Genomic DNA, 14319 nt, shown 5'->3' on the forward strand with positions numbered 1-14319 from the left:
CAATAAGTTTTGTCTGTACGAAAAATAAAACGATTGAAGAAATGCAATGACAGGATCAATCGCGATCGGACGGAGATGCTCACGCCCGATATGGCGAATTATCTTTGACATAAACGCGCGTACGTTTTTATGCGTTATGCGTTATTAATATATACAAGCGCGACAACTGTAGAGCCCGATGGCCGGAAGGGTTATCTTCTTGATTATACCGGCATGATCTTTTTTTTTCTCTCTTTTTCTTTACAAGCGCGGCGCATAACACCCTCCTGTTGCCGGGTTATCGGCTATGCTTTTGCATTTTACCGGCAATTGCAAAACTTCTTGCCCTATAAAAGCGAGAGAATCGCGCGTACGCTACCAGTTTCGCGACAGGGGCCACGCTACGATGAATGCCCTTACTGGTAAGTCACTCGCCGCAAAGAATGTGTCGCCGAAAAGTGTCTTCGCGTTTATTATATCGGTCCCGCAAGATGCGTTTCAACGAAATTTGTCCTCTCTCCTTTTTTTCGCAATTTTGACAGTGTTCTTTACATGAAAAATACACGCGTTTTCTTTTGATTACACAATTTTAAAAACGTTTGGTGATAAAGAAAAAAAAAAGAGATGTTTATTTTGTGAATTTCGTAAATTTTCGCAAATAAATAACTAAAATTAACTGAATTTTTATACAGCTTATTCGAACACACGATATAATTTTACAATTTATTAATGAAAATATCATTATGTCAATAAAAATTGTATATTCTTTAAGAGAATACTTTATGTTTTTTTTTCTAGTGCACAGTACATTATATAAATTTTGTTTACAGTATTGCTGCTGTGCGTAGCGGCCGCATGTGCGGTGCCAGGTAAGTTACATTTTATATTCTAATTTTATGAAACATTAGAAACAAGATGTTTACAAATAAATGAATTTTATATTCAATAGTCAATAAAATTATATTATTTTATTTCTTAAAAAATATATCCGATTTCTATATACAAAATAATTTACGGATTAAAAAGTCAATTTAATTAAATAAAGATTATTAATATGTTACGCAGAAATTTTTCTTTAGCAAGATTTATTTTCGGCAACATTATCCAAAAAAATTTATCTTATCGTCATATGTTGTGGTATATTTTTTCTTGTAATAAAATTTAATTATATCGAATATCATGCTTGGAAATATTGAAATATTTCTTTAGGAAAGCTCAACGATTTCTGTATATTAATTCACTACTTCGTAGATTGCATTGTTTTCTATAATGTAATTACTGTATATGTAATATAATAACCATAATTGTTTAATACATATTTTAAAATAATTAATAAATACAATTAATATTATTAATTCGAAATATTTTTCAATATCGCAGAAGTTACGAATTTTTTAATATTTAATAATAATCAATCAAGGGCATCTTGCTTTAATTAATAAATAACTGTTATAATTATGGATTATGTTAAGATATATAAATGTAGAATTAAATATACGTTAAAATTTATAATCTCATTACATTTTAGTGCACTTCCCTGCTGAGAAAACGGTGATCTACAATTACTATGCCGATGTTAAAGCCGGGATTATCCAGCCAACGCAATACGCTTCCCAGTTCGCTCTCGTCGGACAACTTCACATAAAGAAGGACATCAGTGATCCGACTTTAAACAATGCCTACTACGTTAAATTGAACAATATAAAGTATGGCATGTACAATGGTATACTCGTAGATCATGAGCCGGTTGAGGTGGTTCACGAGCTCGGAGAAGCCACACAGCAAATTCAAGAGCCATTCGTGATTGTCTATGACGATCATGGCAAAGTAAACGTTCAGATTCTTAAAGCAATAGTGTAATAAAAAAAATTTATTATTTGTGCAGAAATAATCAAACGGTTTCATATCCTGATTTCAGTTCCAAGGCATCAAAATGCTGGAAAGCGAGAGCGTTTGGTCGAAGAATATGAAACAGGGTATCGCCTCGATGCTGCAACTGGATTTAGCGCACATCCAACTGCAAACCCCGATAAAGCCGCATAGTTTCATCACGCATGAGGTAGGTAACGACTGATGGGAACATCCAGCGAAATGGGTTTAATGTTCTCTTTGGTTGTTACCACTAGAACACCATTCACGGTACCTGTCAAGTCGCTTATGATGTTCACTCGGCGAACCCGATGAATCCGGAAACTACTAACTTTGTGGTCACGAAGCTACACGACCTGAGGAACTGCAGCCACTTTGTTCAGCGTGTCTTTGATCACGTCGAATGCGAAAAATGTCACGTGGAATCTATGGTAATTTCCTTGTCTTTAAGAATTCTGTTCATTGAATGTTTTATCTAAATTCAAGCTAATTCTAATTAATATCTTCTTTTTCAGAATGATATAACCACAGATGCCAGAAGAATTTTCCAGGTCGAACGGCAAAACAATGACATTCTCATCAAGCACATGGTTGCTCATTCAGTTATCAATTACTTTCCTTTCAATGCTCAATCCGAAGCTCACTATCTCTTAACCAAGTAATTATATGATAATTATTGCACGCGCTATACTAATCGCAAAGGTGTACTATACTAATTCTATGTCTTACTTCAGCATTACTCTAGATCTGCATTCCGTGGTGCCATTGATGGAAACACCTGTGTCGAGCATAAATTTCCAAAGTGTGCCTATAATTCGCGATATCACTTTCAACAAACCTATGGGAAATTACGCTCTCCATGCCGCCGAAGATCTTACTCATGGTCGACATATTGTCAAATTAGATGCGCTCATTCCCAAACTTAAGAAAATGTTAGTTGAAGCCGCTGATTATCTTGAGGAGAATCATCTGGAGGCCAAAGAACCCGAATGGAAGCATGGACAAACTATAAACAGGCTACAGCATACCATGAGTTACATGGATCTAGGTTCACTGGAACAAGTTTACAACGCCATTCAAGATCCAAAGACACCGAAAGAAGTCACGATGACGTGAGTAATATATACTTATCTTTCATATTATAATGAAATCAATTAAAAACAGAAATGCTATAAAATGATATAAAAGAATTAATTATAATTTTTTATATAATAATAATGTAATAATATAATATAATTTTATATATAACAATAAAAATAAATATATAAAATTTTATATAATATAAAAATAAATACATGATTTTATAAGAAAAAAATTGATTATTATAATTAATATTGTAATTTTAAAGGAACATTTTCCTGCGAATGGTTCCAACTGTGGGCACGACCGCTGCCTGCCACTTCACGCGTAATGTCATCCGCAAGCACAAAGTGACCGATGCGACCGCCGTCGCAATGTTGGTTAAATTACCAATGCATGTGAAAGTACCATCCGAGAGATTGCTTTTGGAAATGGAAGAGCTGTTGAAATTGAGCAACAACGTGTCATCCAATGTCAGGAAAGCTAGCATCCTCTGCTTCTCGATTTTGATTCGCAAAACATTCATGCATCAGCAAAGCGAAATCATCAATCCTCTTCTCGAGAGATATCTTCATCGGTTTCTCGATCATATCAAGAGTAAGTGTTATTAGCTTTGATTAAATGCTGAAAAAAAATTATAATATAAAAATAGATTTTAAGTTATAAGATTTGCATTATATACATTATAGATTATTTAGAATAAATTTTATAAATTATATAAGCACGCAACATTTTTATAAATGTTTTAGACGACCCATCATACGAGATGAAAGTGGTGTATCTAATGGCGATGAAGAACGTTCAAGTGGGCAACATCGAGAAGCTTCTGGAGCCAATTATTCGCGGTGAAGTTATGGTATCCGAAAACCCGCATCATATTCGCGTTCAAGCGATCTGGGCGATCAAGAAGGCGGTCGCCGATAAAGTCGAATATACTCACAACCTGCTCTGGCCTATTTTTGCTGATGTTACTCAACCATTACCCATCAGACTCGTCGCTTACGACATTTTGATAAGCCAGCTGCCGAACATGCAACGACTCATGAACATCTACTGGCTCATGGTTAACGAACAGAATGATCATCTGTACAATTATCATTATACTACTTTGAAAGGCCTCGCCAATTCCGTGGATCCTTGTCTTACGCCAGTTCGCGAAATGGTCAGGAAAGTTTTGCGCTATACAAAAATCAGACCGGTCGCCATTGAACTTTCGTCCAAACATTTCGTCGATTACATAGATCCTGTATACGAACATGGTGAATCCTTCAACACTGCTTGGGTTCTTGATGAATTGACTGGATTGCCGCACGCTGGATACCTCGAACATCGCGTATCAGTAGCTCGTAAACCCGTCGAGAAAATTGGCGTAAGTAATATGACAATTTAGCATGATAAATTCATAAAATATTAATTAATAATAAATAAAAAATAAAATCATGAAACATTAATTTTATCTCCTAAAAGCTTCAAAAATGAAAGAAAAACGTTTTGAGTTTTTATATAAGTTTTACATATGTATGATTAAATATATTTTTGTAGAATTTGAAAATAGCACGAGCGCACAAGCAGTTTGTATTATATTTCTATACATTCTCTGTCTTAGATCTACTGGAATGCTTATGGTTTGGACGACATTATGAAGGTGGTCAAGAAAACATTAGTGGGCACAACGGTGGAAAATCTTAACAATAAGAATGTGCAGAACATCTTAATCCGCGCCGCTCAAGATATGCCGGTGAAGAAACCTGTTCACATCGATATCTGCATCACGCTGAACGGTCATGTGATTGTTGTCAATCATTACGATCAGAATACCTTCAAGAATGTGGTCGATGATACGTTCCAGATGAAGCAGACGATGGTCAGTAATTTCCAGGAGATCATATACGACACTCTCTACGAGATGCAGGTGCCTATCGACATGGGTTTACAAGGAGTTTTTACCACCAAGATGCCTCATTTGATGTCGCTCAAGTTTAATAATGTTCATACCGAAGTCAAGAAGCCGTCCATCAACATGAAAGCCGAGGTCGACGCTCGCATCTGGAGGCACGGCGAATACGTTATGTCGATCTACAATCCTATTGCTGACGTTTGGCATTCGGTTCGCCGTGCTACCGTTCAGGACGTTGCTGTGCCCATAGTAATGAATTTCGGTTATAATCACGAGACAAAGAGTCTCAAGGTCACCATGCCGAGATTACCGACCACCAAAGTGTCGCACACTGGTATACGATATCACGCGAAAAATCTGGTGACCATTACTGAAGACGAGCAGGACATTCTCAAGACCTGCTGCGCTACCTGCCATCACCACACGGTTGTAAGCACTGGTGAAAAGATAAACCATCATGTCGCTGTGGATTCCAAGGACATGGGCCTCAAATATAGTATGTCGATCTTTGATTGCGAGAACAAGGTCACTTCGACGAGCAACGTCCAGGAATGGCATCGTGCGATGTCTTCGGAACATAAAAATACTTGGTAAATATATCATGCTAAAATATTATACTCTGGTTGTATCAATCTATTGAATCTTCCTTTTGGTTTATATTATAAAGAGAATAATAAGAGCTAAACAGATTAAAATATAATTTTATAATAATTATTAAAACAACTTTTCAATGAAAAAAGTTATCGTATAATTTATTTATGTTAGGGATTCGAAGATCGTTCAATATTTTATGGGCATTCGTCAAAAATTGTTCAACGATTACATCTCACCGGCAGCGGGTAGTTGCGGAACGATCATCAAGATGGAACCGAGTATCGTTTATCCTACGTCACATGTCAGTAGTCAAAAATCTTGTTTTACGAAAAAAAAAATTGATTATGGCGTTCTTTTCTCATTTTGTTTTTCAGGTTGATCTGAATGTAAGAATCAACGTAGACGATGTTGATCATCTTCACGATAAGATACATATTTTTAACAGCAAAAAGATCAACGTACGCGGTACTCTCGACGCCAAGGCGGCTTCCACGAGCGAATCTGTCCGTACGTGGGACGTAAACATGAATATTGATATGTCACAAGGACATACGGTTAACAACGTCAAGATTCAAATGACGAGAGAGACGCCAGGAGAAAAGAAACTGAAGGTCAAATTGCAAATAATAAATGAGATCTAATAAAGTTTCTAAATTTTAAATAATATCATTAATTATATATCATATGATTGCTTTCTACTTCTAGGTCTGCGTAGATGTTCAGAAGAGCTACCCGGTTACCGAAACGGATCCCTTGAAACTCGACACTACAAAGGAAGAAACAAATACGAAGATGGCCATCACCGCGGGATTCACGGACGACGACAAATGCGTCCGCGATGAAATGTCGATCGTGATAACTGTCAAGGGTGAAATGACGGAGGAGCAGAAGAAGCAGATGACGCACGACAGTGTGCACGGCTCCTGCATCAAGGATATTCAAAATCCGCAATTCCAGACTCAACAGGGACACATTCCAAAAACTATGAATTGCATACGCGAGACTGTACAATATACGACTATGAAGAAGTATACCATCAACACGTTGTACAAGAAGGTAAGAGAAAAAAAAATATATGTAATACGCATACATAACATATACATACATTTCTTTTAATAACTTGAATTTATTGCAAAATTTGAAAATATACATATATAGAGAGTATAAATATTTTAAAGTCATTTAACTTAACTTATTTACGGAGAGATGATAAACATAATTTTTTTAAACATTCATAAACAAAAATAGATATTGTGTTTGGTATTCAGATATTAAAATCACGGATAGAAAGAAAATGAATCTCTCTTTTCTAAATAAGAAAATAAATGTAACTTCAGGTACCTATATCTGTGCTTTCGCATCTCGCCCTGATCGAAGACACCATCCGTGCATCACATTTGTCACATGTGAAATACATTACGGATCGTGCTGAGAGCGGCAATGTGAAGGTCGTCGTCGAGTTCTCCTCCGATCTGAATCATGTGAATGCAACTGTCGTCACTCCGGTCAACGGATACGAATACGTCCAAGTTCCTTTGCGCCAACAACTTTTCGAGGGCATGACTGAGGGTGAGCCGCCGGTAGGGTGGCACTTTGTCATGGACAATACTCGTTTCTCCGTAGCATCATTGTACAAAATGACGCAAGGCCAGTCCAGTAAGTCATTATCAAATTCCGTTCAGTACGCGATTAACGCTTTTATTACTTATGTATTAAACATCATTGTTCGGAAAATTTCACACTATTTCATCGAGTGTCTTTTTCTCGCAGAAATCTGCACTGTCTACCCTCAAACTTTAGTCACCTTAGACGAGAGCGTGATTCCATTCGTGATCAATACATGGACTCTTGTATCCGGCGACTACATCGACCAGACATATGCCGTTTTCGTGAAACCTGTGCAAAGTAACACGTTAGCCATCAAGATGTACATTGCCGATCACGAGGTAGTGATCGTGCCGGACGAATATCATGTTGTCGTTACGGTTGATGGCAACGTGGTCGAACAACACGAGAAAGGTGTTGTGGTGCCGAAGGACGAGCCGAATTCTTACGCAATCAAGTAAGTGCGCTGAATGATCGATCGATCGATCACTGAGTTTGCAAAAAACAATCGCAATAAAATATGTTTTTGCGTAGACTCACCGAAAACAACGAGCATCTCGTGATCCAATCTCAACGGGTGCCGATAACGGTAATGTGGACTCCCAGTAGCGTGACTCTGATGTTGGATACCGTTCTTCAAGGTCGCGTGACCGGCGTGTGTGGACATATGGACAATATGCATAAAGAGAAACTTCCCAAAATTTACACTGTCACGACTCTTTAATTTATAATATAACACGTTTGTATCCACATGTAATTCTTTTGTTATCAAAAATTTAGTCAAATATTATTTTAATGTACTACCATACAAATCTAAAGCACAAATTCTGTTTAATAAAAAGATATGGTAATATGATAGTGTAAAAATAGACACAAACACACACACACACACGCACACACACACATACACATACGCGCGCACATATATACACAGAAAGAGAAACAATAAAAATCTTTATTTTAATTTCATTTATCTGAGTTAATGTTTAATTTTTTCTTTGACTTAACAAAATATTTTTGTTGTAAGAGCATCAAAACAAGTATATCTTTTCATAACATTTTTATTTTTATAAAATTCTTATATAAATGATTTTTCAACATTATCAATTTCTCATTTCCCCTCTCACTCTCTCTTAATACTACACACTCTATCCAGTCCAAGTATTCATATTTATTAATCATGGAAAATTCTATTTATCTATATTCTATATTTTTCCATGTTCGTGATATCTATGACATTTATTATCAAATCTTAAAATAAATTATCACTGTCGAACTAATAATTAAAAATCAATAATTTTTTTCACATTTCACTTATATAGTGTACAACACGATAATAAAATAAGACGCCTCCGTGGCGCAATCGGCTAGCGCGTTCGGCTGTTAACCGAAAGGTTGGTGGTTCGAGCCCACCCGGGGGCGTTTTCTTTTTACTACATTTTATGATCCTTACCGATAATATTATCTTTTTATATTTTTGGATAATATTACACACATACATATGAAACCCAGATAATGCTGAACAATTCTATAATCTCATTGTCAGTAATATATAGTTTTATAATTAATATTAAAATATATATTTAGTATTAAAATTAATCAAAATCTTGCAAAATTTTAATGTTCTACAAGGTTTTTATAATTTGATTTTATAACTTACAAAACAATAATCACAATCAAGTCAAAGATTGGGAGATATGTATATTATCAAAAAATACTATGCAATTGTACATATATTTATAAATTTTATAATTGTTTCACGTTTATAGGTATATTAGTGATTTAAAATTATTGCGCAAAGTTTCGATAAAGGCTGCCGGTCGGGAAGACACGAGAAATTCTTCGAAGCTTTTAATTGACTATACAGGACAAAAAGAATAAAGATTTGTTCATTCTCATTGGTTAATGCAATGCTTCGAAGCATTTGTAGCGTTTTCTTGACCGCTACTACAGTATATTCAGTCTCAACAGACTGTGGCGCTTATATCGTATTCTACTCAATCCACTGGCCATTTTCTTCTTATCAACGCATGAACGCCACGCGAGAAGAAAACTGATTATTCCAACCCTAAAGTTCCGATTTATTACGTAAGAATGCTTTGTTCTATTATAAGCAATTATTATCGAGTTTAATTCGATTTTATACTAATGGCGTGAGAAGGGGAAATTGAGATATTGAATCAGCCAGACGTGTTTGGTTCCAACCGGCCGACGTACTATTCCATTAAAAAAATATATGATAATATATAAATTTCCCGAGTGTGGTTGTGTGTGTGTGTGTGTGTGGACATATATAATTAAAATATAAAATATATTTACTATTTTATTATCTTTTTTTACTTTTGTATGTGCAGTTAAATTCAAGTATTCCAAATACATTTTTTTCAAAATTGTAGGTTAGAACAGTGTGTAACTGCTTGGAATTAGCTAAGTTAATATATCAGATTTCATCATATTATGCGACATATATTGTTTGATATTTTACAGATAGCATATACTTAAACATGGCAGTACAATTTTTTAATCGAGTGGGTCAGCTTGGTTTGGGCATAGCTCTGGCTGGTGGTGTCGTTAACTCTGCATTATACAATGGTACATTTAATCTTTTATTTCATGTGATATGGCCACCAAAATTATTTTTTTAAATTAAAATAAAATAATTTTTTTTTTTCAGTTGATGGTGGTCATCGAGCAGTTATATTTGATAGATTTGCTGGTATAAAGAATGCCGTGATAGGAGAAGGAACACACTTTCTCATTCCTTGGGTGCAAAAGCCAATTATTTTTGACATTCGTTCACGACCGAGGAATGTTCCAGTCATTACTGGAAGCAAGGATCTGCAGAATGTAAATATTACTCTTCGTATTCTCTTCAGACCAGTACCCGACTCTTTGCCTAAAATATATACAATCCTTGGTGTGGATTATGATGAAAGAGTACTACCATCTATTACCACAGAAGTACTAAAAGCTGTTGTCGCACAATTTGATGCTGGTGAATTAATTACGCAAAGAGAAATTGTATCTCAAAAGGTCAGTGATAGTTTAACGGAAAGAGCTGGACAATTTGGCCTTATCCTGGATGATATTTCCATTGTAAGTACATATAATCTTATGAATTATATATGTGCTTACATTATTACAAAAAGATATACTTTATATTTAATGTACAAATTTTCATTATGTGTCTTGAAATTCTTTTTAGACACATTTAACATTTGGTAAAGAATTTACCCACGCAGTAGAATTGAAGCAAGTGGCACAACAGGAAGCGGAAAAGGCTCGTTTCTTGGTCGAAAAGGCTGAACAACAGAAGAAGGCAGCTATTATTAGTGCCGAGGGTGACGCGCAAGCCGCGAACTTACTAGCGAAATCGCTAGCCGAAGCGGGAGATGGTCTGGTCGAGCTTAGAAGAATTGAAGCAGCGGAAGACATTGCTTTCAATATGTCTAAATCTCGTCAAGTAGCATATTTGCCAGCAGGTCAAAATGTGCTGCTCAATTTACCGCAGTAAAATAAATAAATTACATGTGTTTACATGAATTGTGCATTTACATCATGAGAAGTTTGATACTATAATAGAGTGTAAAAAGGAAAACAATATATGTAATGATAATTTCCCTGAAGGTGTTGCATAGCAGGAATATATAGTATTTCATAATATTCATGCTTTGATTTATAATAATATAAATTTGTAGAATTATATATCCTTATTTCTTTTATGTATAATTATGGAAACTGATATTAAATAGCTATGTCTTTGTGTTATAACAATTGATATCTGTTCCTCTAAGTTTTACACTGTGAAGTGTCCAGAAAATTTGGAGGGACATCTAGGATATCATATATTTAAGAGAAATAGTCTTCCAAACAATATTATTCTTAATAGTATTTTCTTTTAAACATTTATTTCTACAATTAATAATAGCACATATAATATAAAATATGTGCAACGCAATATAAATGCCTATATATATATATATATATATATATATATATATATATATATATATATATAAATATCTTATAAGATTATTTCTCTCCCAGATTAATGAAACAAGAAGTAGAAATACATAATTCTCACATGTGTCAAGATGTAATGTAAATTTATTCACAATCGTACAGATCCTTGTTCTTGTATATGTAACAAAGTATCTCTTACTAGTTTAAACATTTCTTTTTAAGAGTATAAAACATGTTAGTAATCTTTCACTCGATCAGTATCTGAGATAGAATTTAAAAAATGCGAATTTAACTTAGTCATAAACTCAAAAAATATTGATATGCTTTTTAAATTTATAACGAAAGTCTTCGCGATGGGAAGATGATGCGGCTCGTTTGTTCCGGACGATCCGTTCGGATGAACCGTCCAATGAACGCCATGATCAATCAGGAAGTCGAAATTGGTGGAAGATTATCTCGGTTGGGGTGCTTACGTCTCGCCTCTGTCGGCACAAACTGTTAATAGAGAAAACAATTCATCATAATTTGGCGGCCGCCGCGGGACGCCTTTATTCATGGTGGTCCACTGTAAGAATGTAAAGTTTACACGATGATGTCGGTTACTCTTACATGCGTTTCGGTTACCGGTATTAATGCCTCGACCGATTTATTGCATACCTATCTACGAAAATGAATAATCAGCGAGCCAATTCATTTTTTAGAGCATCGTATTTTTGATATTTTTCAATCCGTTTTTTGAAAAGTTACTTTTTACAAATGTTATTGATCGATTGTAAAGAATATATAATTTGCGTTTTTTAAACAATTAAAATTATGAAAAAAAGAAATCTTTAATGAAAAATTTCACATAACACATTAATTGAGAAATATTACTCCATCCAATGATATTAAACATGTATCGTCACAAAATACGGTGGCACGGTACGCGTATAATATAATATAATTTCCGCAAAATATAATAATATAATAAACTACAAACAGAAAAAGAAAGAGAGATGTAGAGAGGAAGCACCAAGGAGGGTTCGCGGTGGCAGCAGCGAAAGCAGATTAGCGTGAATAATGAAGACACGACCCCGTGAAAGCCTAAGCGGGCCTCCTTAAGTCTGTTCCTTCGAGTAGAAGCCGAAGCCGGAAAGAGAGGATGCTGAGGAAAGGAGGTGGAGCGGGCAGAAAGGACGTAGAAGCAGTTAATTACTCCTCCCATCCACGGGATAACGACTTCCCCTTATTTGTCGAGAGGCGCAAACAGCCAACCCTCTGCGAAATCCCTCGCCAAGACGCTTTCTCCAGTGCGTATACACGTACACATTTGACTTCATATCTACATGTATATATACGTAATTTATAGATATCTACATATATATATATATATATATATATATATATATATATATATATATGCATGTATGTGCGTTTAGGCATCAAGGACCATCCGGTCTATCCTGAAGTACCGTTTCGCATCGATCAGTACTTCGCGACGAAGAGCCTGATGTCATCTAGTTACGAAGATGCAGTCCCTTAATTCAAGATAGATCGAGTTCAGGACGCTGGTTAAACGATCGAAATGCAGGATATTTCAAGAGAAAGATAATTCAGCCAAACCTAGAAGAGATCTGAGTCATCTAAATGTTATGAAAATGACGATAATAAAAAGGTATGATTATTTCGATGATAACAATTAGATAAAGTGAACATATATGACACTAATTAGAAAACTGATTAACGTGTGATTCTTTTTCTTATTTTTAGAATCGAATGCCGAATGGGAACTAGATCCATCTTTCATCTGACTTCATCTGTATGATATATTCTCGCTTCAACGGGATCATTTCAAGATACAGGACGCAAAGTCATCGTCAACCGTCGCTCGCTAAGTCGAGGAGCCCATTGACAGCTACAGGACGAAGCGGTAACACATGTTACGCCGGGACCGTGCACGGAACATGCCATGCAACGAAACAAATGTTAGGTACGTCCGAAAACACGATGCGAAAAGAGTGTGAGAGAAAGAGAGAGAGAGAGACAGACTAATTACGAAAGAAATCATAATAGGCACACATGCACCGCGGGCGATGTCGGGCTAACGATCGGGCTTCCTCCGCCGCATCTGCACCTGTTACTCGGATCCTATGGTCGCGTCGATGCACGCGAGCCGCATATGCCGATGGCCTTCTTCAGAAACAAACCGCCTAAGGCTCCACTCCTCCCTCCAACTTCCATAGATCCTGGAGCCAGAAAGGTAGGGTATCCTACATTCTACGTCTTAACAATTCGTAAAAAGAAAAAGAAATAGACGCGGATTAGAAGAAACCAATTAATTTCGCGAAATTAAATCTCCGATCATTGAAATCAATTAAATCTAAAAACGCATTCGGATTTCATCAATAAGTCTAAAGGAAATTAATTGTCCCATTATAGAGATGTGTATAAACGCAAAATATAATCGTTCGCCACGCTCGAGCCTCGCGAGGGCGCTCAGATAATTGCGTAAATTATAGATGCGATTAGTTTTATTAGAGAGAGAAAGAGAGAGAGAGAGAGCTAGCTACATCATCGATATTAATGACACGATCTATAAAATTTTCCATCGATTAGGTTCGCCGTGACGGCGCAACCTTCTCCCTATCTCCAGGAGAGTCCGTAATCGTAATTAACATCTCTCTCTTTCTCTCGACCGTTCCGTTTTATCGCGTTACTCCGCTTAGAGAAAAGTCGCCGACAAGTCGCTCACGCACGACGAGTCAGCGTAATAACGGCCGCTTTGAACTGACCACGGGCGCGAGATAAACGGACGGGGGGTCCTACTCGTTACAGAAAATCTCGTTAATTAAAGCGGAAAATATATATATATATATATATATATATATATATATATATATATATATACACACGAATGAAAACCGCCCTGCGCAACGCGCGTTGCGCCTAAGGCACGAACAGTCTTTTTGTCCTTATACGGTTCGCGGAGCATCATACCGCTGTTTGCTACATTATTGCTCGTCGACGACGAAATTGGATGAATCGCGATTTTAAATATGCGCACTGACCACTGCCCGTATGTTTCGGGACTCTCTTCGTTCCGCCGACGAAGTCGTGCGTATGATTACTACTCCGTTTGTCATTCTCGAGTAATCAACGTCCGCAGATATTTAATAATTACGTCCGCGAGTTTCGACCAACAGCTAATTGCTCCATGATGAAAGATAAGCGCAGCAAAGGGAAAATAACATTATCGTTAGTAATGAGATTCGAGTAGAAAATTAGAATTAGACGATAAGCGACGAAATCATACATTTTCGATAAAAATGATATCTTTTTTGCCCAAACTGTAG

At 36.1% G+C, this 14319-nt stretch overlaps 2 protein-coding genes, 1 long non-coding RNA gene and 1 other non-coding gene across 6 annotated transcripts; all 4 read left to right on the forward strand.

Moving 5' to 3' along the window:
- Window positions 1-275: 275 nt before the first annotated feature.
- Window positions 276-7993, forward strand: LOC126857418 (uncharacterized). The gene is made up of 16 exons (XM_050606818.1): window positions 276-401; window positions 810-848; window positions 1508-1806; window positions 1898-2038; window positions 2106-2279; window positions 2364-2506; window positions 2583-2960; window positions 3197-3525; window positions 3678-4297; window positions 4535-5415; window positions 5591-5720; window positions 5794-6030; window positions 6125-6475; window positions 6757-7075; window positions 7190-7481; window positions 7559-7993. The coding sequence occupies exons 1-16, from the start codon at window positions 287-289 to the stop codon at window positions 7746-7748; spliced, it is 4638 nt and encodes a 1545-aa protein (XP_050462775.1). The 5' UTR covers window positions 276-286; the 3' UTR covers window positions 7749-7993.
- Window positions 7994-8372: 379 nt separating this feature from the next.
- Trnan-guu (transfer RNA asparagine (anticodon GUU)) lies at window positions 8373-8446 on the forward strand. Its single transcript has one exon. It is a non-coding gene; the product is annotated as a tRNA-Asn (tRNA).
- Window positions 8447-8986: 540 nt separating this feature from the next.
- LOC126857459 (protein l(2)37Cc) lies at window positions 8987-10687 on the forward strand. 3 transcript variants are annotated; one of them, XM_050606909.1, is made up of 5 exons: window positions 9025-9112; window positions 9421-9455; window positions 9516-9616; window positions 9699-10120; window positions 10230-10687. In XM_050606909.1, exons 3-5 carry the CDS (start codon window positions 9529-9531, stop codon window positions 10536-10538), a joined length of 819 nt encoding a protein of 272 aa, XP_050462866.1. In that variant the 5' UTR covers window positions 9025-9112; window positions 9421-9455; window positions 9516-9528; the 3' UTR covers window positions 10539-10687. The 3 variants fall into 3 exon arrangements, with proteins under 3 accessions (XP_050462865.1, XP_050462866.1, XP_050462867.1); XM_050606908.1 differs by lacking the exon at window positions 9421-9455 and having other exon boundaries at window positions 8987-9112; window positions 9512-9616; XM_050606910.1 differs by lacking the exons at window positions 9025-9112; window positions 9421-9455 and adding an exon at window positions 9123-9237 and having other exon boundaries at window positions 9512-9616.
- A 347-nt stretch (window positions 10688-11034) lies between these two features.
- On the forward strand, window positions 11035-13771 carry LOC126857474 (uncharacterized). Its single transcript, XR_007688518.1, has 4 exons — window positions 11035-12276; window positions 12406-12641; window positions 12737-12956; window positions 13040-13771. It is a non-coding gene; the product is annotated as an uncharacterized LOC126857474 (long non-coding RNA).
- Window positions 13772-14319: the final 548 nt, after the last annotated feature.

Source organism: Cataglyphis hispanica, chromosome 21 (genome assembly GCF_021464435.1).
Source record: "Cataglyphis hispanica isolate Lineage 1 chromosome 21, ULB_Chis1_1.0, whole genome shotgun sequence".
NCBI classification, from domain to species: domain Eukaryota; kingdom Metazoa; phylum Arthropoda; class Insecta; order Hymenoptera; family Formicidae; genus Cataglyphis; species Cataglyphis hispanica.